Source organism: Lolium rigidum, chromosome 4, assembly GCF_022539505.1.
Source record: "Lolium rigidum isolate FL_2022 chromosome 4, APGP_CSIRO_Lrig_0.1, whole genome shotgun sequence".
In the NCBI taxonomy this organism is placed as follows: Eukaryota; Viridiplantae; Streptophyta; class Magnoliopsida; order Poales; family Poaceae; genus Lolium; species Lolium rigidum.
The window spans coordinates 52,009,549-52,035,590 of NC_061511.1; the positions used below are offsets into that span (position 1 = coordinate 52,009,549).

At 41.3% G+C, this 26,042-nt stretch overlaps 1 protein-coding gene across 1 annotated transcript; it reads left to right on the forward strand.

Annotated features, from left to right (window-relative positions):
- The first annotated feature begins 1,452 nt into the window (after positions 1 to 1,452).
- On the forward strand, positions 1,453 to 3,343 carry LOC124708866 (stress-response A/B barrel domain-containing protein HS1-like). The gene is made up of 2 exons (XM_047240505.1): positions 1,453 to 1,683; positions 2,985 to 3,343. Exons 1-2 carry the CDS (start codon positions 1,532 to 1,534, stop codon positions 3,172 to 3,174), a joined length of 342 nt encoding a protein of 113 aa, XP_047096461.1. The 5' UTR covers positions 1,453 to 1,531; the 3' UTR covers positions 3,175 to 3,343.
- The last annotated feature ends 22,699 nt before the right edge of the window (positions 3,344 to 26,042 follow it).

The following is a 26,042-nucleotide window of genomic DNA, read 5'->3' on the forward strand; positions in this document are numbered from 1 at the left end:
GCCGATCGCCCCATGGTTCGTGTTGGATTTTCAATGACATGGGGATCCTGCTTGATCATAGCAAAGCTAAGCCAATCTACGACAGTTTAGGGTTTTCACCGTATGATCGGAACATCCTACGCGTAGTTGAGCCTAATAGACACGAAAGATAATGAAAAACTAACCCTAAAAGAGGCCTAAAAACCAACATTAAGTTAATTCCCGGAACATCCCTCTTAGGACTAACAAACCATACCTAACGCACTACCGGATCGTTCAACCCGTTTGCAAGGTCTAACCATACGGATATTAAACTAATCCTTGAAGAACAAGGAGCAACTATAACAGATCGGATCTACTAAGTAACGAACAAGCAAGATGCTGCCCTTACACCTAGATAGGTGTAAGGGCAGCTAGATATTGAGGGACGGCACAGCTAAGCAGATATGCACAAGAAAAACACCTATGCAAGCCCCAAAACATCTACGATAAATAGTGCTACTCGCCATCAACAACGCTTCAGTACGAGCAACACAAGGTAAACGAATAAACGATCTAGGCAGCATGATGCTTACCCGGGAGAAACCCTCGAAAGAAGGGGTGGCGATGCGCCTGATTTGTGTTTGTTGTGAACGTGATTGTCCTCCTTTTCCGATAACCCTAGATACATATTTATAGTCCAAGGGACTTTCTAATCTGGACGTGCACCTAACCGTGCACGGGTTAAACTCTATCTTTTAATCTAAACTAAGATACGATCTACTATATTACAGATACACGGGCAATTAAGCCCAAATTCTTCGTGCAAGGCCGCTTCAAAGATGCTTCACGTGTATATTCTTCAAGCCCATCTTCACTTACGGCCCATCTCCTGATTTGGCCAAAATCCGGTGATAACACGTGCTGAACTCTTAGATTAGAGGCATTTCTAAGCATTCACTTTCTTTCTCAGGGAAACATAATAAAGTCTTAAGTCTAGTCAAATCAAGTTGAATGTCTTTATTTTCATGAATTTTTTTTGGGGCTATCAGTCACATTTAGTGGTAGTCTAACGAAACTGGTGCGCTGGCATGTTTCTTCAATAAATAAATAAAATTATTTTTTTTAATAAATAAATTATGGTATAGATTAGTAAATTTGATTTATTTGGTGAAAAATAAATTTTATTTTTTGCCTAAAGGAAATCCAGAAATTTGATTCTTAGAAAACAATTGGAAAATTTTGTTTGGTCTTCACATTTCCCATTTTAGTGTATGTCACGTAGTAAACATTTATATGTGCTTAAATATGTTTTCAGGATTTTGGAAAAGAAAGATATACTAAGGTTTTAATTTTTTCTAAAATCTCGAGCTGTGTTTGATGCATCCGAGTTGACCTTCCATGCCGGCCTGTCGGCCACCAAGCCCAGATCTGAGATCGGCTCACAAGCTGGGTATTCCAAAATACTCGTCTCACCAACCGCCCCAAGTGGACTGTATAAAGCGGTGGTCTCAGCAAGGCCACCAAGCAAGCTCTGTCGACGGTGCGGAAGCAAGCAAGAAAACCGACGACGATGGCTGCGGCGGCCGGGAGCAGCGACGGCGTGGTGAAGCACCTTCTTCTCGCGCGGTTCAAGGAGGAGGTGACGCCGGAGCGGCTGGACGGGCTCATCCGCCGATACGCCGCGCTCGTCGACGCCGTCCCCTCCATGAAGGCCTTCCACTGGTACGTACCTCCCAGCACCCACCATCCCTTGATTCTCGCATGTAGTCTTACACCCGCGATTATACTTGCCACGCCCGCGTCTGCTGCTTGGCCTAGCGCACGGCAGGTGCTGGACGAATTGTGTGCCTGATCTGGTTTTGGAACCAATGCCATTGATTTAGAAGAGCTAACTGGAGTAGTAAGCGAGTTATTTCCAGCTGGGAAACTAGTTTAGTCAACTCAGTACAGTATAAACAAATAGATCCCGTGGAGAAAAATTGTGCTCCATTCGATCCATAATACTTGTCGATTATGGATCTTTTTTTTTCGAGAGTACGCCAAAGGCGTACCATAATACTTGTCGATTATGGATCTGAGTGAGTATTAATATTTTGCCAATCTCAGTTCTGCTCAAGTAGTACTAACTTCGTTAACCTTCCCAAACATAAATTTCTTTAATATGCGCGTGCGATATATGCAAACTTCTTTTGTTGCCCGGGCTGCACCTAGCTGGTCCTCGACTAATTGGTAACCTGCACATTTCTGAATCACTGCTCTCGTGCTACGCCCGGCATGTGCTTGACGATCTTTGTGCCTGGTCTGATTTTCTGCTCTGAATCTAGAACACTCCTCCGTCTGTGTCCAACTATCTTGGAACCAATGTGATTGATGTAAACTAATGAATTGAAGTAGTAAGCGAGCTGTTTCTCCTGGATCCAGAAGGGAACCTGTGTAGTCAACTCAGTAAAGTCAAACTAACATTTAAGCTAAGCTGTTTCAGCAAGTGGATTTCGGTGAGAGAAGTACTACCTCTGGTCCAAATTAGTTGTTGTAGCTTCCATTAACCTAGACAGATTTAGGAAACATTTTGCCTAAATCTGCGACAACTAATTTTGATCATAGTGAATACTATATTTTTGCCTATCTCAGTTACGCTCAAGTAATTCCTTTCATCTAACTTTTAAAAAGTTCGTTACCTGTTCCTACCTTTGATCTGTTAGTTTCAATCCGAGTGAGAACTTCTTTTTTGTTTGATGTGCATGTGATCCTATATACCATGACGTCTTCAAGGTATAGTTTCACTTTTGTTAACTTTTTCATGTTTATTGCTGCTCGAAATGTACAGTACTTGTGGCAATGCTTTTTGTTCCTCCTTGAGAATAAATCAAAGCTTTCCTTGATAATATTGGAATAACTCCTATCTGCCAGTTTACACTATGCCCTCAAATGCATTCATTTTTAGATCGTATCAACCTTGAAAATAATGTATCACTGGTGGGACATTCAGCTCTGTTTTCTTCTGTTGTTTCTTTGGTATGCAGGGGAACCGATGTGAGCATAGAGAACATGCATCAGGGATTCACCCACGTCTTCGAGTCCACTTTTGAAAGTACAGAGGGAGTCAAGGAGTACATTGAACACCCTGCACATGTAGAGTATGCAAATGAACTCTTGCCTTTAATGGAGAAAGTCCTCGTAATTGACTACAAGCCAGCAGCTGGCAAAGCATAGCATGTCTGGGAGCTTATTTGTTCGGACTCTGTACTACTTGATTGAGCTTGTGTTGGAATTTTATCTGTTATGTATCAGTTCTATCTGTACCTTGTCCTAAATAAGTCTTCCTGTAGTTCAAATAATATTTCCTTAATGATTGAAATAATTTTGGATATTTTGTATCAAAGATTCTGCTTTATTACTATGATTTTATTTACTTTTGTATTGTCCAGATGTATTTTCTAATGAAAGCAGCTTATGTGAACCTTAGTATCTATCTTCGGTAAGCTAGTAAAGCTTATACATTTTGCTACTACCATCAACATGTGCATCCGGCTCTGGATAGTGGCCCAGTTCTAGTGGCCCAACTTGAAGGGGAAAAAATCGGCATAGGAACATTGTATTATGTCAAATGTTTGCTTCAGATTTATCATTCAGCTGCCTGGTGAGAAAGTACCTAGTTTTTGGAAATAGGTCTTCTTGCATTATGAGATTATCAATTCCTCACCTACTTCTAGTCCGGAGTACCTCCATAAATAAAGTGTGTGTTCTCAAGTAAATTGTAGTCCTGATTTTCTAACTGCCATTTCTTCACTGTGTATAATGCCAAAGAAAGAGCTAGTATCACTTATCTTCTGTAGAAATCACATGTGCACTAGAAGGTTATGTACCGCACAAACTATCAGGTTTCTCTGAACTGCACACTGGTAGATACTCAATGCTCCATCTTGCCTCAAACATATAGCTTGTATACAGTTCATTGTCATCTAGAAGGTAGAATTTGCATACTGATAAAAACTAGTAGGGCCCTGACACCATAAAACTGCTTCAGACTCCCAATATATGTTTGGTAAGAGATAACGCAGCAATTTCCTCTAAGGTATTGCGTGCTTCACTTGCTCAGATGTAAGAGTTGTCTTTGACAGCTTTTCCTTGTAACCTCTCATACATAACCAAACAAACAAAAAGTCTGTAGCTAGTAGAGATACAAGAGAAAGAAGTTAACTGAAGTCCAAATTCTAGTGGATAGGAGCGAGAGGTATCAGAAACAGAGGCTTAGTGTGTAAGATGTGAATGCCAACATATACCCAAGAAGATCCCAGAGTCAGAACAACAACAGGTTATGGTAATCCCATATACATTCTGAGTTCCCATGGTATCATACTACCATACATTTCTACACAGATATTTTTTTGAACAGTATATTTTAGCCTGTGTTCTTTTTTGTGATCTGAGATTATCTGCAGGAGGAAATGCACCCTTGGAAAGCAACATTCATGGTGTTTCTCATTTTTTTTTGAATGACAGCAGGAGAGCTGCTGTTTCATTGCATTAGTGGAAAAGATTTTTACAAAGGGGTAGGAGGCCAAAAGCGGTCCATCCTGAAAAAGAGACTAAAAAACAAAATCAACCCGGATCGAAAGGTGTCCCTCCATACACTGCAACTAAAGGGAGTGGAGCACCGGACTGTCTCCATGCAGCAGCCTCGTCCTTAATTCGAGAGATCAAGGCAGGCAAAGCTAACCCCTTTTTTTCAAAAATGCGTCTATTCCGCTCTTTCCATAATTCCCAACAAACCAGTTTCGTAGCTGGGAAGGTCTCTTTTCTTTGAAGTTTTGTTTGATTATCTGAAAGGGACTTGTACCATTCTTGGATTGACATGTTCTTGCCAATCCAACATGAAGGTTTCAGATGGTTCATGTTGAAGCTCTCTGCCATGGCTGCCCACACTTTTAAGCTGTAGGGGCATTCAGTGAATAGGTGAGTGGCTGTTTCAAGATTTCTCCGGCATAGCGGGCAGAAATACTCATTGTCCCATTGCCTTTGTAGCAGCTTGTCGGCTGTGAGGACACGGTTTAGCAAAAGGGTCCAAATAAAGAATTTGCATCTTGCCGGCGCCCACCCCTTCCAAACTAATTTGGTGAAGTCAGTTTTGACGGCCCCTAAGAACTGGACCATATATGCCGAACGTGCAGTGTAGACTTGTTTGCTCCCAAACCGCCATATAATATCATCCGGGTCATTTGTAAGTCGTGGTCCCTCTAAGCATATATGGTGTTTCTCATGGATGTCCAAATGGAAAGGGCGGTCGTGGTCCCTCTAAGCATTGTCCTTTCTCTTTACCACGGTTTACCAAGTTAACTACATTGCAGAAGGATATAGTTGATCAGAGAGTGAAAGCTAGCCTATCAAAGTATCCGCTGTATGTAGGAATAATCAAGGGGAGCTTCAGAAAAGACGGCAGCGTTCAGCACCGCCAATTTGTAAGCTCGTCTCTTTTAAGATCTTCAATTTGTACTACTCCCTCCGATTGCACAAATCTGGAATAAAACTCCGACACTTATTATGGATAAAATTTGAACTAAAACCCCCGACACATATTATGGATCGGAGGGAGTAATACAAAACCATGATGTTGATCTGCCACTGAACACTACTAAATTAAGTGATGCCGATAAAAGGATGTGAGTTTCTGCAGGTAGTAACAGTTTTTCGTGGGCTCTTAAACATTTTTTCCCTTTTGTTTTCGTTGTGGGTTTATTATTTGGGAGGGTAGGATTGGATAGTCCATGTAGAGTATTATTAAAAAAAAATAGATTCTCAATCACCTGTACTCTTGACTTCTTACCCTATCCTTGTGGAAGTAGCATGATTTTATTATCAAGTGTCTCCAGTTTACTGTTGATATCAAGTTATCAACACAGTATATTTCTTTTGAAGTTACGCTTGCAGCTGCATCATGCAAATGCTATTTTCTTGAACCGGATATCTATGCTATGATTACCTGCACGGAGAAGTTTTCTTATTTTACCAACATAATTTATCAAGCCACCATTCTAACTTGTTTTTTCTATAATACCAGGAATTTGGTCAAAAGTATGCTAAAGCCGTACATCTTCCAACTAAAAGTCGAACAATGATTCTCCGGTCAATGGGGAAGGAATGGAAAACAAGGATGCCTTACAGGAAAGGCAACGCATCATTCAGATGGATGGTTGTTGCTGGTCAGGGCGAGTTCGCGAGACTGGCCTGTGTTATGGTGACATGTGCATCCGATGAAGAAGGCGATTACAATGGAGGTCCATGTTGTTCCCGAAGAGAGATTTCTAGTTTCTAATACAGAATGATGGAGGTAGCTAGCACCAGCATGCCCTTCCTGTTTAGCACTCTGAAATCAAGCCATGGCTAACTCTATCTGATGAACCAAATAAATATATGTATGTACATGAGTACATCTTTAGAGTTCTGTTTGGTTGTTTTGATGTTTGTTTCTGAAGCTGAACAATGCATGCAGATCTATAACCTTTCTAGCATTTGTTACATGCACCAGTATTCACTGGTAATTAAGGATTGTGGTATAGCCAAGTTGTGTTCGTACCTGATACCTGAGCAATTGTCCTCTCTTCTACTACTATCAGAGACAAGGTACAGGTAGCTTGGCTTGGCTTTCGAGGGACCAAAAGGCCATCTTTGCCCATCTCTGCTTCTACTGGCCATGCTCATGCACTTCGGGAATGCACATCATCAACCTTGTATTATTCTCAACAAAGTCGCCAGCCTTTATTATCCAGCAAAGTCTGAAGAACTGTTCCATTGTGGACCGTCAGATCAGGTACTAACATAACATGGAAGCTGAAGATCGATCGATGTAAGAGAGGAACCGTACGCGGCCTTGTAGAAAACTATTGCAAAGAAATGTCATTGATCCAAACCGTGCAAGCCGATGGTCAGTCCGATCAAGCGGCCAGTGCATAATGCCCATGGGAGGCAACGGTGCCGTGCTGTACTGCTGTACAGTAGCTAGAAGAGGTTTGGCATCTGCAGCAAGCCAGCAACATACTAATAGTGCTGTCAGCACATTACCAACTGAGCTGCAATGTTGGCTTCTGATGTATGGGATAGGATAGGATAAGGGGAACTTAGGTAGGTGCTGTCCACGTCACCTTTCCACGTACACAGCTGATGCTATATACCTTCCTCCTTAAGTAAAATCTCCATTATTACTACTTCCCTCCGATTCGTATATGCTTTGAGGTTTTAAACCAGTTGGTGCATGAGATTCAGAAATGTTTTTGGAGTCCATGGTTTGGGTCACAATACTCACCTGTGAGATATTCTCTCTGTTCGTGAATAGATGGCGTCCTGCAATGCATGTGAAACTAATACTGTTAGATAACTAATATATTTGCAGCATATTACATAAAAATATTCAGTTTACTCATGCAAGAGAATGAAACTAGAGTTGCAATGAAGAAAGTTATAACATACCAATTTTTCAATATTTAAAGCATATCCATGCGACAAATAACGACCGAACACACATATAAGAATTGTTTACATGTCCAAGGTGTCATCTGTTTACCAGCCGAAAAAGTATGATTCATGGAACAAAATGGCTTGGACTTTGGAGGCCCGAACGACATTTTTTTCGAAATGGGATTCACCCGGGCCTCTGCATCGGTTGATGCACATAGCCTTTTATTTAAAAAACTGAATATTCAAAGTTTACAATTTAAAGATCAACGAGGATCGATACAAATATCAACCATCAAAAAAAGGAAATCTGCTAAGCAACCTAAGCATCCTGTAATCTCTTAATAGGCCGCCAAGTAGCCTGGTAGAAAATATCCTGAGCAATCATTCGAAGGCGGTTGCATCCAGAAACCATGAACTCCCGCTAGTCCTCCGGGAGCAAGAAGCGCCATAGCTGGATCCAGTGTACCATAGTGTGAATAACCTGCAAGAAATTAGTGGAATCTTTTTTGTTAAAAACAATGTCATTTCTGCAATTCCATATTGACCAACATAAAGCCGAAACGTCAATGCGAATCCTAACTTTATCAGATTTGTCAGTTCCATTAAGCCAATTCTGGAACACATTTGTGATATTGGATGGAGGTGGAATATTATATGCAGCAAAAATCACCCGCCAAATAAATCTAGCAAAAGGACAATAAATAAACAAATGTTCCACTAATTACTCGGCATCACGGAAAGAGCATAATGTATTTCCATTCCAATTCCTCTTTGCTAGATTATCACGAGTCAAAAGGACTTTTTTTTGCTAAGAAACCACATAAAGATCTTAATTTGAAGTGGGAGTTTTAGTTTCCAAAGATATTTACGAAGGTATATGATATGCCCATTTTGCATGTCTCCATACATAGATTTGATGGTGAGTTGCCCTGAATATGTTAGTCCCCAAACGAACTTATCTTGATCATCATTTAGAGTTATCACCATTAATCTATGGCATAAATGCATCCATTGATCCCATTTATCACCAATCAGCCTTCTCCGAAAATCTGTATTTAACGGAGTTGAACTCATAACATTTGCCACAGTATCATGCTTACGATGGACTATGTTATATAGTTGGGGATACTGAGATGCAAGGGGTGCTCACCTAACCATCTGTCTTCCCAGAATCGAACTCCTTCTCCGGACCCTACTTCAATTTTTCCTCTGCTAAAAATTCCCCTTTAACTTTCATTAGCCCTTTCCAGAAAGGTGAACCAGTAGGCTTACTTTCAACTTCAGCTAAAGTTTTCTGAGATAGGTACTTGTTTTTTAGGAGGCCCGAACGACATAGGGAGGCATAGGGTTGTTATATAGTTTCTGAAACTTCTAAGAGAGATCAGTGTATGGAACAGAATTAAGCTCAGCTAGTCCTATTCTCTTCTGCAAGGAAGAAGCTAGCTAGCAGTAATTGATTAATTTATTTATAAGCCCCATCTTAATTCTTCCTGTTTTGGGATCAATGAACACAATGTTGCAGTATTGTGGTTGTAGGATAAGAATAATTCTTCTGTTAGTCTTGGCGATGGTGACAATAATGGTTGTATAAAGCTTTCTCATGTTTCGTTCTTTTGTGCTCACAAAGTTCTTTTTTTTTAGATCAACAGGGAGGACCTCCCCGGTTCCATTGATAACAACAACGGAACCAAACAACTGGCCCGATGTTCAACAGTAACGAAAACAAAAGCCTAAGAGGTCTTTAGCTACTTTTAAACATGAACAACAAGAGACAAAGCAAAGCTAGATAACGTTTTCTCTCAGAGTTTCCCCAGGGTTCTCCAAAACCCTCAGCCCAGCGACGCCAAAACCGACTTCAGGAAAGAAAGGGCTTCAGACTTCTGCGATCGCAGGGGAGATACAGGATGACGCCTCCAAAGTCAATGTAGGAGTATTCCATGTGCCAGGCAGCGCCTTCTTCTTGGCATTTGGAGGAGATGGGCAGGAATCCTGGCGAGGACGGGCTTCATTCAGCAACCCACGATCCTAAAGTTCGTCGACAGTTCGTTCAATGCATGCTCGCAGAAGCGGTCGATGAGGGGAAGCACCGGTTCCATGAAAATAATCATCCATCTCATGATCGAAAGGAGGATCATCCGTAGAATCTAGTGCAAATTGATCCAAGGTTTTCTATTAAAGATCATCTCATTACGGAATTTCCAAATGCACCAAAGAGTGGCAACACAAAGAGAGTTTAGAACTAGGTGATTTTTATTTGCAACCCAGAATCTAGCAATGGACAAATAGTCTTGTCCAATCTGAATGTTGAAGAAACTAGAAATAAAGTGCCAAACTTTCTTAGCCACAATGCACTTGAAAAAAAGATGATCAATGCTTTCATCCTCCAAGCAGAAGATGCAACACACAAGCTTATTCATTTTCCTTTTTAGCAGGTTATCTCTGGCCATGAGTTTGTTGTGAGATAGAAGCCATAGGAAAATATGAACTCTAGGAGGTATAACAAGATCCCAAACAACAGGCATATGAATGGGGGTAACACCTCCAAAATTAATAATGGCATATAGAGAGCTAGTTGAATATTCACTAGATGATTCATATTGCCATATTAAAGAGTCACCATCATTTCATACTAGAAACAATCTCTTCTAACTCTTGCCATTGTTGCATAAGGGCGGGAGGGAAGTTTCTCCTAAAGGAGAGCATGAGGGTAGAACCATCCCAGACCTGGGCAATGGTTCTGTTTTGTTCATTACAAACTACAAAGAGTTCAAAGAACAGAACAGCTAAAGGGGAGGTACCAAACCAAGTATCTTCCCAAAACCTAATTTTGCTCCCATCCCCAACTTTTCATGTATATCCAAATTTGACACTTTCTGCAGCCCACATCACACCCTTCCAGAATTGGGAGACCCCTGATGTAGAGCTACAGAATATGTTGGGGTTATGTGTACTATACTTAGCATCTACTATAGTTTTCTAGAGCTTCCCATCATCCTTAGAGTATCTTTTTATCCAGGAACCCAGAATGTAGAGGTTGACATTGGCTAGGTCTGGGATACCTAGATCACCAAAAGCCTTTTTTACAAACCAACTTCCAATTTGCTAGATGGAGCTTTCTATGTCCCTCAAAATCATTCCACAAGCAGTTGGCCATCTGAGTGTTAATGAGGTCCAGAGCCACTTGGGGAATTTGAAAAAAGAAAGCAGATAGACAGGGATGCTAGCAAGACAAGATATGAGAGTCAATCTAGCAGCATAAGAAAGTAATTTACCCCTTCATCCAGCAATTCTCTTCAAAATTTATCTATAAGAAGTTGGATGTCCTCCCTTCTGAGCTTATTATAATGCAATACCTAAATATTTAATGGGGAATTTGCCTAGAGTGCACCCAATGATGTTAATATATGTTTTTACCTCCTCTTCTACAATACAGAGAGGTATAAGTTCACTCTTGTCATAGCTTATTCTCATCCCTAAAACTTGTTCAAAACAAGATAGCACCATCTTAAGGTTTGATGCTAAAACTAGGTCTTTCTCAGAGAAGAGGATGGTATCATCTGCATATTGGAGGCAAATAATCCCTCCAGGGCAGAGATTGGAGCAGAGACCTCGAATGAGGTTTGCATTGGAAGCTTTAATTAGCATTCTAGTAAAAACATCCACTACTAAATTGAATAGAAGGGAGAGAGAGGATCTCCCTGTCTAAGCCCTTTACCAGTTACAAAAAAAATTCAATAGCATTATTGAGTTTGACTTCAACAGAGCCATTTGTGGTAATGGCTTTGATCTAGGTATAATTTTGGGACAAAAGCTTCTTTTCTGGAGGATGTCCAAAAGAAAAACAACATCAACTTTATAAAAGGCTTTTTCATAATCTAATTTAAAAACAAGCCCCTCTTTTTTCTCATGAAATATGGAATGTAGGACTTCATGGGCAGTAACCACACTCTCCAAGATGAATTTGCCTTTGATGAAGGCAGATTGATTTATGGAAGTGATGATGCCCATTATGAGAGCAAGCCTATTAGTCAGGACTTTTGTAAAGATCTTAAAACAACAATTCAAAAGGCTAATAGGTCTGAATTTCTTCATGTTACTAGCATCAGGTTCCTTTGGGATCAAGGTTAAAATATCAAAATTCAATCTAAAAGTATCAAGTTTTCCTTCATGAAAATATTTAAACATAGCCATGAGATCATCCTTCAACATGTCCCAGAAATGCTGATAAAAAATTAAATGAACCCATCAGGGCCAGGGGCTCCATCTGAGTAGGAGACAAAAATAGACTTTTTGACCTCCTCCTCAGTAAAAGGAGCTTCTAATTCTCTGTTTTGAGTTTCAAAAATACACTCATCGGTGGAAAAGAACTTATCAGCTAGCCTACATCCAGAGGGTTCCTCTCTTTTAAAAGGTTTTTTATAAAAAAGATGTAGATAGATAAAGCATGTCTGCCTCATATGTGATAGGTTCATCAGGCCCATCCAGGGACTGAATTAGAATTTTCCTTCTCCTCTGGTTAGCAACAGAATGAAAATAAGCTGTGTTCCTATCACCTTCTTTAATATCTCTGTCTCTAGATCTTTGTTTGGCTTTTACTTCCTCCTTCAGCCAAAGGTTATGCATTTCAACATAAATATCTTTCAACCTAAGATGTTCTGCAGGAGACAACTCCTCAGTTTCAGATTTAATATCTAAGGTATCATACTCTTCCATCAGGTCTTTCTTTAAATTCGTAAGTTCAGATTCTATATTTTTTCTCCAACCTTTGGATTCCTAAACCTCCTAGTTTTTTACTTCCAGATATCAATTGAGGAGCCTCCCCTAGCTGGTAGGGCCCAAATTTGTCTGGCAAGAGTTTTAAATTCTTCCCTCGTGAGCCACCACTTCTCAAATCTATAAAGGGGGGCTCTGGGTGTAGAACTACAACCAGATTCCCAGAGAATTGGTGTGTGGTCACTACCCATACTGGGAAGAGCTCTAATAGACGCTAGAGGGAAATTTTGATCAAGTTCAACATTACAGAAAACTCTATCAATGTTGGACATGATCAGATTTTCCTGGTTATTACCCCAAGTAAATTATCTGTTACCTAGTTTAACTTCCATGAGACTCCATATCTCCACCCAGACACTAAACTTATCACTCCATCTATGATCAATGATACCATTTCTCTTATCACCCTGGTATCTAACTGAATTAAAGTCACCTCACATAATAGGGTGACCTTGATAATCTAAATAGAGGATATGTAATTCAGAGATAAAAGCCTCTTTTTTTCCTCATAAGAGGATCCATACACTGTAACAACCCTAAAGATAAGACCACAAGTTTTATCTTTCATAACAACTAAAATTGAAAAGGTTCTAACTTCCCAGCTAATAATATCAAAGACATCAATGTCTACACCAACACATATGCCTCCAGCAGAGCCAATGGCTGGTAAAGATGTCCAAGAAAACATTCTATTACCAACTAAGGAATTCAGATAGTTATCAGAAATAGTTTCCTTTTTGGTTTCTTGGAAACCAACTACATTAGGCATATTCTTTTGGAATAAGTCAATTAAAGCACCTTTTCTACCTGGGGCTTGAATTCCCCTGGGGTTCTGATACGTCCAAAACGTATCTACTTTCCCGAACACTTTTGCTATTGTTTTTCCTCTAATTTGTGTATTTTGGATACAACTAACACGGACTAACGCTGTTTTCAGCAGAACTGCCCTGGTGTCTCGTTTTTGTGCAGAAATCCAACTTTCGGGAAAATCCTCGGAATTTATGCAGAAGGCCCTATTTTACCAGAATATGGACGGAGCCAGAAGGGCAAGAGAGGTGGAGGCCCGAGGGCCCCACACCATATGGCGGCGCGGCCCGTGGGGGCCGGCGCGGCCATGTGGTGTGGCCCCTCGGCCGGCCTCCGACGCCCCCCTTCGGACTACTTATTGGGTTCGACCTGAAAACGCACGGGGAGAAGTCGAAATCGCCAGAAACCCTCCAGAGAGCCGCCACATCGCGAAACTCCGTCGCGGGAGCCAGAAGTCTCCGTTCTGGCACTCCGCCGGGACGGGGAATTGGAGGAGATATTCACCGCCATCACCGCCAACGCCTCTCCATTGACCAGCCATGTTTCCCCCATCCATGTGTGAGTAATTCCCCCGCTGTGGGCTGAAGGGGATGGTAGGGATTGGATGAGATTGGTCATGTAATAGTCATAAGATTGTTAGGGCATAGTGCCTAGTATCCGTAGATGTCACTTTTATGATATTGTTGCAACTTGTTATGCTTAATGCTTGTCACTAGGGCCCGAGTGCCATGATCTCAGATCTGAACATGTTATTGATTCATGAAGATATTCGTTGTTTATGATCTTACCTCGCAAGTTGTATACACATGTCGCTGTCCGGAACCAATGGCCCCGAAGTGACAAGAATCGGGACAACCGGAGGGGATGGTAGCGATGTGAGGATCACATGTGTTCACGGAGTGTTAATGCTTTGCTCCGGTACTCTATTAAAAGGAGTACCTTAATATCCAAGTAGTTTCCCTAGAGGCCCGGCTGCCACCTAGCTGGTAGGACAAAAGATGTTGTGCAAGTTTCTCATTACGAGCACGTACGACTAAATATGGAACACATGCCTATTGATTGATTAGTACTTGGATACCGTTTTATTATTATCTCGCAAATGCCCATGCTTTGATTGTTACATGAGTTTCTCTCATCCATGCAACGCCCATTAAATCCGTCCACTGTGCCTACGTATTTTAATCCTGCTATTTACTATAATCACTACTGCTTGTCTTTATTTCACCGCTGCTGTTATTTCAATATTTCCACTGCTATAAAACCGTTACTATCGATAAACTCTTGCGAGCAAGTCTGTTTCCAGGTGCAGCTGAATTGACAACTCCGCTGTTAAGGCTTACAAGTATTCTTTGTCTCCCCTTGTGTCGAATCAATAAATTGGGTAATACTTCCCTCGAAGACTGTTGTGATCCCCTATACTTGTGGGTCATCAAGACTATTTTCTGGCGCCGTTGCCGGGGAGCATAGCTTTATTTGGAAGTTCACTTGGATTGATATTGTTCGCTGCAAATTCTCCATCATGGGTAAACCTCGCGATACTAAGATCGCCATATTACCATCCACTACAAGAAAAGGTACAACTCTTAGTACCTCTCGCTGCTCTTGATTCACCATCCGTGATAAGTAAACTTGTTTCACCACCACAAACTTCAAATGCTCGGTACTTCTGCTGAATCTGAAAATTCCTCTCATAATTGTGATGATGCTTCTGCTCGTGCTTGATAATGATGGTTCGTTAGGATCTTTTCTAGATGCTACAATTGCTAAGTCTAGACAAATTGAAAATACCGAAACTCCTAATGAAAATGCTGCTACACCCGTTAATTCACCCGAGTCCGTTGAATATTCTAGTGATGATCTTGATGAAGATTATGTAGAGCTTGATGATGATTTTATTGAAAAATGCAATGCTACTACCGATGCAAGAAAAATTAAAAAGTTGCTTGCGTAACATGCCGTTAGATATAAACTATCTCCCGATCCTAAATTTGCCACATCTCCTATAAACATTAGGGATAAAGATTATGATTTTTCTCTTGATCTATCTCATATAGCTATTGTTGAGAAAACACCCTTTTGTGGTACTGAAAAAGAAAGTCGTTGTTGAACACATGACTGAGTTATCTACTCTTAGTGGCTTGTTTTCTGATGATATTAAGATGCGTACTTATTTTGTCGCTAAAATTTTTCCTTTCTCATTAAAGGATGATGCTAAAACTTGGTATAATAATTTGCCTCCTGGTTCTATTAAAAGTACAAAAGAATTGCTTAATGTTTTCTTCCGTAAATACTTTCCTGCTAGTGCTCAACATGCTGCTTTGCAAAGAATTTATAATTTTGACCAGGAAGATGGAGAGAAATTGCCTGAGGCTTGGGCGAGATTTTGCTCTCTTATTAGAGCTCAGCCTGACCATGATTTGGAAAAGCATGATTTACTTGATATATTTTATAGTGGACTAACCATTGAGTCTAGGGCATACCTGGATAGTTGTGCTGGTTGTGTTTTCAGAAAAGAACTCCAGACGACGCTGAAGAATTATTGGCTAAAATAGGCCGGAATCATGATGATTGGTCTACACCTGAACCAACCCCGACACCGATAGTGAAGAAGAGGGGTATGATTAAATTAAATGATGAAGATATGAGAGAAGCCAAGAAGTCTCTTAAAGAGAAGGGTATTAAACCTAAAGATGTGAAGAATTTACCTCCTATAGAAGATTTATGTGAGATAACTCCCCCTTCATCCATAATAGAGGTACACTCTCTTCAACGCTTTACTAGGGAAGATATTCCGTATTCAAAATCTCCTGCTCAATGCTTAGATGAATTTGATAATTATATTGTTAAGCAAGAAAACTTTAATATGAGAGTAGAGAATCATTTAATGGAAAATTCCCGAGCTATTAGTGAATTGCATGGTATTGTGGAGAGAACCTCCAATGATGTTAAGATACTTGTTAAACATTTTCAAATGGTTCAAACTCAAATTGATCAACTTACTAAAGTGCAAAACGACTTGTTGGGAAATAATTCTAAAGAAAAACATGCTTATGAAGTAACAACTAGAGGTGGTGTTTCTACCCAGGATCCTCTATATCCTGAAGGGCATCCCAAAAGAGTTGAACAAGATTCTCAACTAACTAAAACTAGTGCTCCATCTAAGAAAAAGAAAAAGAAACATAAGAATGTTGTAGAATCCTCCGAACCTCGTTAATGATCCTAATAGTATTTCTATTTCGATGCTGAAACCGAAAGTGGTAATGAACATGAGGAAGATAATGATAAGAATGATACTCCTGATAAAGAAGAAATTGAAAAATAACTCGAAAAGCATGCTAAAAATAAAAAGTACACTAAAGAAGATTTTATTACTGAGAAACATGGTAATGAAAGAGAACCTTGGGTTCAAAAGCAAATGCCTTTTCCCTGCTAAGAAACTAAAATCAAAGGAGGAGGAACATTATAATAAATTTTGTGATTGGATGAAACCTTTATTTTTGCAAATCCCTTTGACTGATGCTATTAAATTGCCTCCTTATTCAAAGTATATGAAAGATATTGTTACTAACAAAAGGAAAGTCCCCAATGAGGAAATTTCCACTATGCTCGCTAATTACTCCTTCAATGGTAAGATTCCAAAGAAGCTTGGAGACCCAGGTATACCGACTATTCCTTGTTCCATCAAGAATAATTATGTTAGAACTCGCTCTATGTGATTTGGGAGCAGGTGTTAGTGTAATGCCTTTTTCTCTTTATAAGAGACTTGATTTAGATAAGTTGATACCAACTGATATATCTTTGCAAATGGCTGATAAATCTACTGCTATTCCTGTTGGTTTATGTGAAAATGTTCCTGTGCAAGTTACTCAACATTGCTTGATATTAACTGATTTTGTTGTGTTGGAAATGCCTGAAGATGATAATATGTCCATTATTCTTGGAAGACCCTTTCTTAATACTGCAGGGGCTGTTATTGATTGCAATAAAGGCATGGTTACTTTCAATGTTGATGATAAGGAACACACTCGTCTATTTTCCCAAGAGGATTGATAAAGTATGTGGAGTCAATACAATTTTTAATGTGAAAACTATCAAAGTGGGATCCATTGATTGTCCTATATATGAGCCTAAAGAAGAATATCAAACTCTTGTGATTGGATCCATATCAATTCAATATAAGGTAACATGATTGATTTGAGGTTTATTTCTTCTTATGTCATATAAAATTTATTTGGTAGCAAGACTTGATCAACCTTGTTAACAAGTATATTTTAATGCATAAGAGAGCTAAACAACATTTCTTTCTTTCTTTCTTTCTCCCTCCATTTGTTTTACTACTGTAGCAACCTCTCCTTATCTTTATTTTATTGCATTGTTGTGCCAAGTAAAGTCTCTAGTAGAAGGTTGATGCTAGATTTGGATTTCTGCGCAGAAACAGATTTCTATCTGTCACGAATCTGGGCATATTTATCTGTAGGTAACTCAGAAAAATCTGCCAATTTACGTGCGTGATCCTCAGATATGTACGCAACTTTCATTAGTTTTGAGTTTTCTGATTTGAGCAACGGAAGTACCATTTTAAAATTCGTCTTTACTGGCTGTTCTGTTTTGGCAGATTCTGTCTCTGTTTTTTTTTGCATTGTCTCTTGTGGACTTTAAGTGAGGCTTTCTAGACGTGGAGAGCTGTAGCTAATGTTTTATTGAGTTCTTGCAATGTGTCACTACAGGGCCAATGTGGATTAAAGTTTTTTGAGTACTAACCCCTCTAATGAAGTTTATGAGAAGTTTGGTGTGAAGGAAGTTTTCAAGGGTCAAGAGAGGAGGATGATATATGATCAAGAAGAGTCAAAAGCCTAAGCTTGGGGGGAGGTATACCGGCATCACTCATTCTTTGCACATTATGGTTGCTGGATACTTGTACATACTTGTTTAGTCTCTAGAGTGGTTTTCTAATGAGAGGGAGATGATATTTGGGGAAGTGCTGTCCAAAAACATATTCTGGGCTGTTACCAAAAATATTCGTACGCACAGCCAGAACGTTATTTTGAGTTGCCAATTTTTGAGCACGTTCCCCAGGTTGTTATCTAACTTTCATTAGTTGAACACTTTTTGGTCTGAGCAATGGAAGATTTTTGTTAATTTCGATTTCTGTACTGCTGTCAGGATTTGGCAGATTTCCGTCATCCTGCTTTTCTGTGTTTCTGTTAGTTTGCATTCTTTTGTTTTCACTTTGTTTCTTTCCTAAAACACAAAAAGACCAAAAATATTTCTGTTGTTTCTCTTCACCATTTGTTTATTTGGTTCCTTGCTCTTAGTTTACTTTATTTGCTATCGTTAGTTTGCTATGAGAAAACCCAAAAAGATTTTGCTTTGTTTGCTTGTTTTCTTTCGTTCTTGTTTCCAATTCGAAAACACCAAAAATATTTGCTGTTCTTCTTTGGTTTGTAAAGTTCATCATGAGTTCAATGGTCTTCGGTGGCTGGAGCGTGGTTTTCATTTCATATTATCCAAGCTACACAAGTGAAAAGGCAATAATGACGATCTACGACAATCTGATTGTGGTGAGAGGCTGGTATGAACTCTATTTGCTTTCATTTTTGTACATATACTCATCCATATGAGCATGCTTAGTTGGTTCATGTGAGGTATATGTTATTTGAGAAAGTCTAGTAGTTCATGATCTCTCATGTTTAGCTCCAATTTATTAATATGAGTAGCATGTCATGGATGTTCGCTTGCATTGTTTTATTCATAAGTAAGTATGACATTGTGGTATCCTCCTCCGAATAATTCATTTATATCGACTTGGCACATGCTCACGCATGCATATGACTGAACAAAAAGTCAATTAAGCCTCGATGATTTATATTGCTTCAGAGTTATTGTATCACTTTTATGCCTCCGTTAATTTATTTTGCCGCAAGCATGATTATGACAGTTACTGCTCTCTTGATTTGTCGCTCCCTAGTCTTTTGCTAGCCTTCACTTGTACTGAGCGGTATCGCCGCTCGTGCTTCCAAACACCTGAAAACCAAGTTGTTCCAAAGTGTCCACCATAAATACCTATGCATGGCATTTCAAACCATTCCAAGTAAATTCTCATGCGCTACCTTTAAAACCTTCAAAATGCTTCTCAATTTGTGTTAATGTTTCATAGCTCATGAGGAAGTATGTGGTGTTTAGCTTTCAACCTTGTCATTTACTTTTGACGGACTCTCATATGGACTAGTGGCACATCCGCTTATCCAATAATTTTGCAAAAAGAGCCGGCAATGGGATTCCCAGTCCCGAATTAATTAATTTAAATAGACACTCCTCCATGGTTTGTGATTGTTGGACGGCACCCGAAGGATTCGGTTAGCCATGGCTTGTGTAAGCAAAGGTTGGGGGGAGTGTCATCATCATAATAAAACTTAAATAAAAAGGCACTCCTTCATGGTATGTGATTGTTGAGCGTGCACCCGAGGATTCGGTTAGCCATGGTTTGTGTGAGAAAGGTTGGAAGGAGTGCCAACCAAAAATAAATAAAATGGGAGCCGCTCTTGGGAGTCCGGTTGATGAGGTAGTTAGTGTACCCATTACCATTCGTTGACAACAACAAACACCTCTCAAAATAATTTTACTCCTCGCTTTACAAATGAAAAGCTCTAGCGCATGTTAATCCCTCGCTTCCCTCTCGCGAAGGGTCAATCTTTTACTTTTATGTTGTGTCTCCATTCTTTCTTTGAGCACTATCTTGAGAGCACGACTGTCATTCTTAGTATAATATGCTTGTCTCAAAATATGATTGATTGTGGTATAACTTTGATGCTTTTATCTTTGACAATCACTACTTCTAGTCTTTCTATGAACTCAAGAGGTGCCTCAAGCATTTATGTTTTGCCGATCAAATACGAGCAAGCGAGATACCACTTTATCATATTCTCTTATGAACATTGCAATCCTGCTTATATACATGATTCATGGTGCTTATTATTAATTGTTGGTACTTCTCCATGATTGACATAGCTGTTGGATGATCTTATTTGCATGTATCTCATTATGAACTGTTTAAGTATTAGCCATAGCATGAGAATATATACATCATATGAGCAAATGTGTTCGTGAAAGTTCTTTTATCGCTCAGTTGTTAATCGAATTGCTTGAGGACAAGCAATAAGCTAAGCTTGGGGGGAGTTGATACGTCCAAAACGTATCTACTTTCCCGAACACTTTTGCTATTGTTTTGCCTCTAATTTGTGTATTTTGGATACAACTAACACGGACTAACGCTGTTTTCAGCAGAACTGCCCTGGTGTCTCGTTTTTGTGCGTAAATCCAACTTTCGGGAAAATCCTCGGAATTTATGCAGAAGGCCCTATTTTACCAGAATATGGACGGAGCCAGAAGGGCAAGAGAGGTGGAGGCCCGAGGGCCCCACACCATATGGCGGCGCGGCCCAGGGGGGGCCCGCACGGCCATGTGGTGTGGCCCCCTCGGCCGGCCTCCGACGCCCCCCTTCGGACTACTTATTGGGTTCGACCTGAAAACGCACGGGGAGAAGTCGAAATCGCCAGAAACCCTCCAGAGAGCCGCCACATCGCGAAACTCCGTCGCGGGAGCCAGAAGTCTCCGTTCCGGCACTCCGCGGGACGGGGAATTGGAGGAGATCTTCACCGCCATCACCGCCAACGCCTCTCCATCGACCAGCCATGTTTCCCCCATCCATGTGTGAGTAATTCCCCCGCTGTAGGCTGAAGGGGATGGTAGGGATTGGATGAGATTGGTCATGTAATAGTCATAAGATTGTTAGGGCATAGTGCCTAGTATCCGTAGATGTCACTTTTATGATATTGTTGCAACTTGTTATGCTTAATGCTTGTCACTAGGGCCCGAGTGCCATGATCTCAGATCTGAACATGTTATTGATTCATGAAGATATTCGTTGTTTATGATCTTACCTGCAAGTTGTATACACATGTCGCTGTCCGGAACCAATGGCCCCGAAGTGACAAGAATCGGGACAACCGGAGGGGATGGTAGCGATGTGAGGATCACATGTATTCACAGAGTGTTAATGCTTTGCTCCGGTACTCTATTAAAAGGAGTACCTTAATATCCAGTAGTTTCCCTAGAGGCCCGGCTGCCACCGGCTGGTAGGACAAAAGATGTTGTGCAAGTTTCTCATTGCGAGCACGTACGACTAAATATGGAACACATGCCTATTGATTGATTAGTACTTGGATACCGTTTTATTATTATCTCGCAAATGCCCATGCTTTGATTGTTACATGAGTTTCTCTCATCCATGCAACGCCCATTAAATCCGTCCCCGTGCCTACAGTATTTTAATCCTGCTTGTTTACTATAATCACTACCGCTGTCTTTATTTCACTCGCTGCTCGTTATTTCAATATTTCCATCGCTATAAAACCGTTACTATCGATAAACTCTTGCGAGCAAGTCCGTTTCCAGTGTGCACTGAATTGACAACTCCGCTGTTAAGGCTTACAAGTATTCTTTGTCTCCCCTTGTGTCGAATCAATAAATTGGGTAATACTTCCCTCGAAGACTGTTGCGATCCCCTATACTTGTGGGTCATCAGGTTCCAAAAGCAAAGAATCATTGGAACCCATCTTTCATGGGGTGCTTGCCCCGCCTAGTTTTTTTCTTGATGCTAGACCAACCTAAAGCATCAGGGAAGTTTTCATCATAACTAGCACCCTCCATGTGAAAAATAGAAGTAGTATTGGTAACTGCTTGTTTAACTACATCAGGTGAAATAAAATTCTTATCTACAAGAGATATTTCAATACCCACAATATTGGCAATATCAAGAAATTTATAAGGGGAAATAGCATCAAAAGGGTTTGAGTTAGATATACCTGAAACTTTTGAACTAGCAGGCACAACTTTCTCCAGGGTCTTCTTCTGTGCTAGTTCTTGAGCTAGTTGCATGACAATTTTCCCTTCAGTATGAATCAGCCTAGAGCTTTTTCTTGTACCAGCAACAGGACCCCATTTCTTGATTTGTTTTGGTTGAGAGACAATATCAGTTTGGCTAGTCAGCTCCATTTGAGAAAGCTCTTGTATCTGACTATCATAGAAGATATCTTCTTCATGACACAACTCCATGTCCTGAAGCAAATTGATACACATGTGGCTAATCCATTCAAGGACCTTATCATTTGCAGACACTGGCTCAGGGATGGGTCTAAGCTTGCTAGGCCCAGGTGAAGCACCACTTATTTAGTTCATGTAAAACTGGGCTACTTCTTGGACTTTTTCAGACAGGGCAGAGATGTTCTTTTGCTTGTCAGCAGGAGGTGCACCAAGGTTAGTGCAGGATCCTCCAGCAGAGGTTTGACCAGCATTGGTAGAAGCATGATTCCTAGTGTCCATAACATCATTATATTTCAGATTTCCTTCTTCTAAATCTTTCTCATCAGCATTGTCATCGGGATCAGGGTGAGGTGGATGGAGGTTGTTTTCATTATACTCAAGATTGACCACATTTGTTGGGCCTTCAACAACAAATATGATTTGGAAGAGCACTCCTTGGACCTCAAAGATTCTGGAAGCAGGGAGTATGTTATGATCCCTACACTTGATCTTGACCCTCACAATCTCATAGAAGGTTTTGAACATACCATACCAATCAACATCAACTATAATGCCAAAAGCAGTTACAAACTGCATGAGAGTGGGCCACTTGCACCATTCCTGGTTTAAACCTCTGATCTGAAGCCAAACCTCCTCCAAATCAGCATAGTAGTCCATGACACCACTCCAAACATGAACTTTGACAAACACTCCTTCTTTAGGCAAACCGGCCAAAACTTGGATAACCAGCAATTTCTTCAACATTGAGATGTGGAGGGAACTTGAAAAGGTAATTCCACTCATCTAGCATCCTAATCTGCCAAGGCCAGTTAGTTCTGTAGATCTTTGCCAGCCCTTGATAGAGCTCCTCTTTAGTCACCTCTCCATGATCAATGTAAACCAGAGCAATGTAGTGGTGAGCAGGAGTAGGGTTAGCAGTGGTTTGGAAGGGCAATTCAATGTGATAAAAACCAAGCCTAGAGGCAACACTCCCAACAAACTGGGCCAGTTGCTGAGGCTGTTTTTTGACTGGGCAGGCATCCACCTCATGTGCGAGAGAACCACAAATGAACAAGATTTCGGTAGAGAACAAGCAGTCTTGTGGTGTCCTGGTTCACCATAGTTATGAAGATCACCTCAGCATACTGATCAGCTTTTCCAGTAGTTGTGGATCCAGAACCAATGGAGACAATAGATCCTCCATCCCGAGATTTTCCATCAACTCCTACAGATTTGATGACCTCCTTGTCCTTGGATTGTTTCCTCTGAGATTTCCCTTGCTGGTTGTTATTGTCCCCAGACTGCTTCTGAGTAACTTGATGTTGTTGCTGTTGTGGCCAAGGAACTGAGGCCATCCCAGGCTGCTGCCATGGCCTAGAGAATTGGTTGGGGTAGATCTGTTGAGGAGGGAAACCACCACCACATTGTTGCCACTGAGGAGGGAATTGGTAAGGAGGAAAAGGTCCAAAACCAGCCCGTGGAGGAGGAATCATCTGAGGCTGGAAACCATAGCTATAAGGAGGTGGATGCATCTGTTGTTGAGGTTGTTGCTGTTATCATGGGCCTCCTCGATTACCTCCTCCCGTACCTTTCCCACAACCTCTTCCCTTCTCCGACATGTTGTAGATCTCAGCGACATGAGAGAACAAAAGATTTGATAAAGAGTTCCAAGGAGGAAATCTCAGGCAAACCTGCAGAGCTGACTGAGATAAATCATCCTCTGATGAAACAGGAAAACAATCTGAGGCTGAGAAGAGGTTCTTCTGGACGAGCTCCTTCTTAACCCAGACGAGGAAGGACTGTGGTGGCGTCGAGGAGGTGGGAGAGGGAACCCTAAAGGTAGGGGAGTCCTTGGGTTCCCATATCTGCCCAAAGAAATATCCCCAAGCCTTATTCGCGTCGTTGTCAACCTTGTCACCTTTACAAGTGAGCTTCTTCTCAACACCTGACACGGTCCAAATTTCCCGCACAGCTGGAAAAACCCTGATCAACTGTCAGAGCTCTGTTGCGTTTTCTGCATCCATACTGTCTGCAATTTTCCTCCCAATGTTGGTTTATCCTTCCCTCATTGCTAGCAAGGTCATCGCTGCAATGGCATCTCTGAAAGCAAACACGGCTGACCTCCCTAATGGATCCAGGGCTAGGGGAAGTTTCAATTGAAGATCCTCCACAGTCACTGATGACGATGGAACCAACTCTGAAGGGAGCCCAACTGCGACTGCCTCTTCCCGCCTTGACAGAGGTAGAAGACGAAGTTGAGATTGCATGTTTGGGCTTATAGAGCACTCTACGACGGACCGGAATCTATGATTGAATTTCCTGCGCTCCAATCCCACAATCTGACCCCGCCTCTGAGAAGAACGAATCAATGAACCAATGTACCTGATTATCAGTTGGAGATTTCCTCTTGCTTTCCTAGATTTTCGAGAGCCTGATCCTTCCCAAATCAGCATCTGCGGAGGGGATAATGTCGTGCAAGGGCTTAGGGCAGTGGAGGGATCTAGAGCAGCACGTGGAAGAGGTCGGAGTAATTTCGCCAGCGTCCGAGAGAAGCTTGGAGAGGTGGAGCTGTGTCTCGATGGCGGAGTAGAAACCGAGGAGACTCTGCTACCAGGTGAAGGTGGAGTAGCGGATCCCCCCGTTTGCTCGCCACCCGCGAGGGAACAGTGTACGGGCTCGCCTGGGAACCCACACCGGGTGTGATTCCACCGGTGAACAGTGCATGGCGCACCTCGCCCCTTCCCTCCTGGACCAGGAACGAGGCAGAGAGGCTCATGGCGGCGGGATACCGCCACCGCGCTCCCTCGCCGCGATCCTCGCCTCCAGGTACCGGACTTGACGCAGTAGATCGTGTGGGATCTGAGGTCGCAACCCAACAGGCTCACACATGGCGTCACGCTCCTCCGGCAAGGCTTGAATGATGTAAAGGAGGAAGAAGCGGCGAACCATCTTCTCACGAAGCTCCAGCTCCAGAGCGCTTTCCTGACGGGGTGCCTCGCGAGGCTGAGAGGGGCCTCGAGAGCTCGAGCCCCTACGCGACCGGCTGGGGGAAGAAATCCTCGCCCTCCGCCGCACTTTGGAGGGCTTGGTAAGGAGAGGCGGCGGCGAAGGAGCGAAAAATGGCCGGCGGCGTGGAGGGCATCCGAGGAGCGGTGGAGTGGTGGAGCGGTGGCTAGTAATAAATCTCCCTTTCACAAAGTTCTTCTCAAGCAGTTTGTCGGTTAATCAGCAGTTTAACACCTTGCCTTGCAAGGTGTGCATCCCTGACCACAACACATTTTCAACAATATTAGTTAGTCACCTATGGGGGAGGGTGATTCAAGAGGTTCTTCAAAACCTTTGAGGATAGTGCAACCTACGCATTCTTGGTTTTCTGCGGTTTATTCACTTGAGCCTTGGAGGATGCCAAGATGCAAAAGGAGGAGCTAGAGACAACTTCTATGAACTTTGATGATTTTTTAAAGTTTTATTAGAAATCTTTGTTGCTTGCAAGTATTTTATGTTATTTCATCTGATGTATTTTAGTTAATTGATCAATAAAGAAAAATTGTTTTCTCAAAAAACAGAGCACGTAAACAAATTCCTCTGGTATTTGTACATATGATTAGTTGTCATATTTCTTAGTGATTTTTTGCAGGTACCCAGTCTGTAACACATACATTTCCTTAATCTGAAAATGTAAGGATGCAAACCATCTCAACAACGAGATTAAGCTTTGAAGTGTAGTTTAGTATCCGAGATTCTCAAAAACTCATAAATAAACAATGAATGTGGAGAATGCAAATACATGAACATATATATTAATCAAAAAATAAATGTTTTTCATGATCTTTTGGAATCTTAGAGGAGAATATGTATACACAGCCGTTGAGAACTAATTGAATGGCTAGTGGATTTGCTTGTACACCTAATCCACTACAGATCAAAATTCAAGTTTGGCATCATGTGAGTTTGTCTCAGGAAGATGG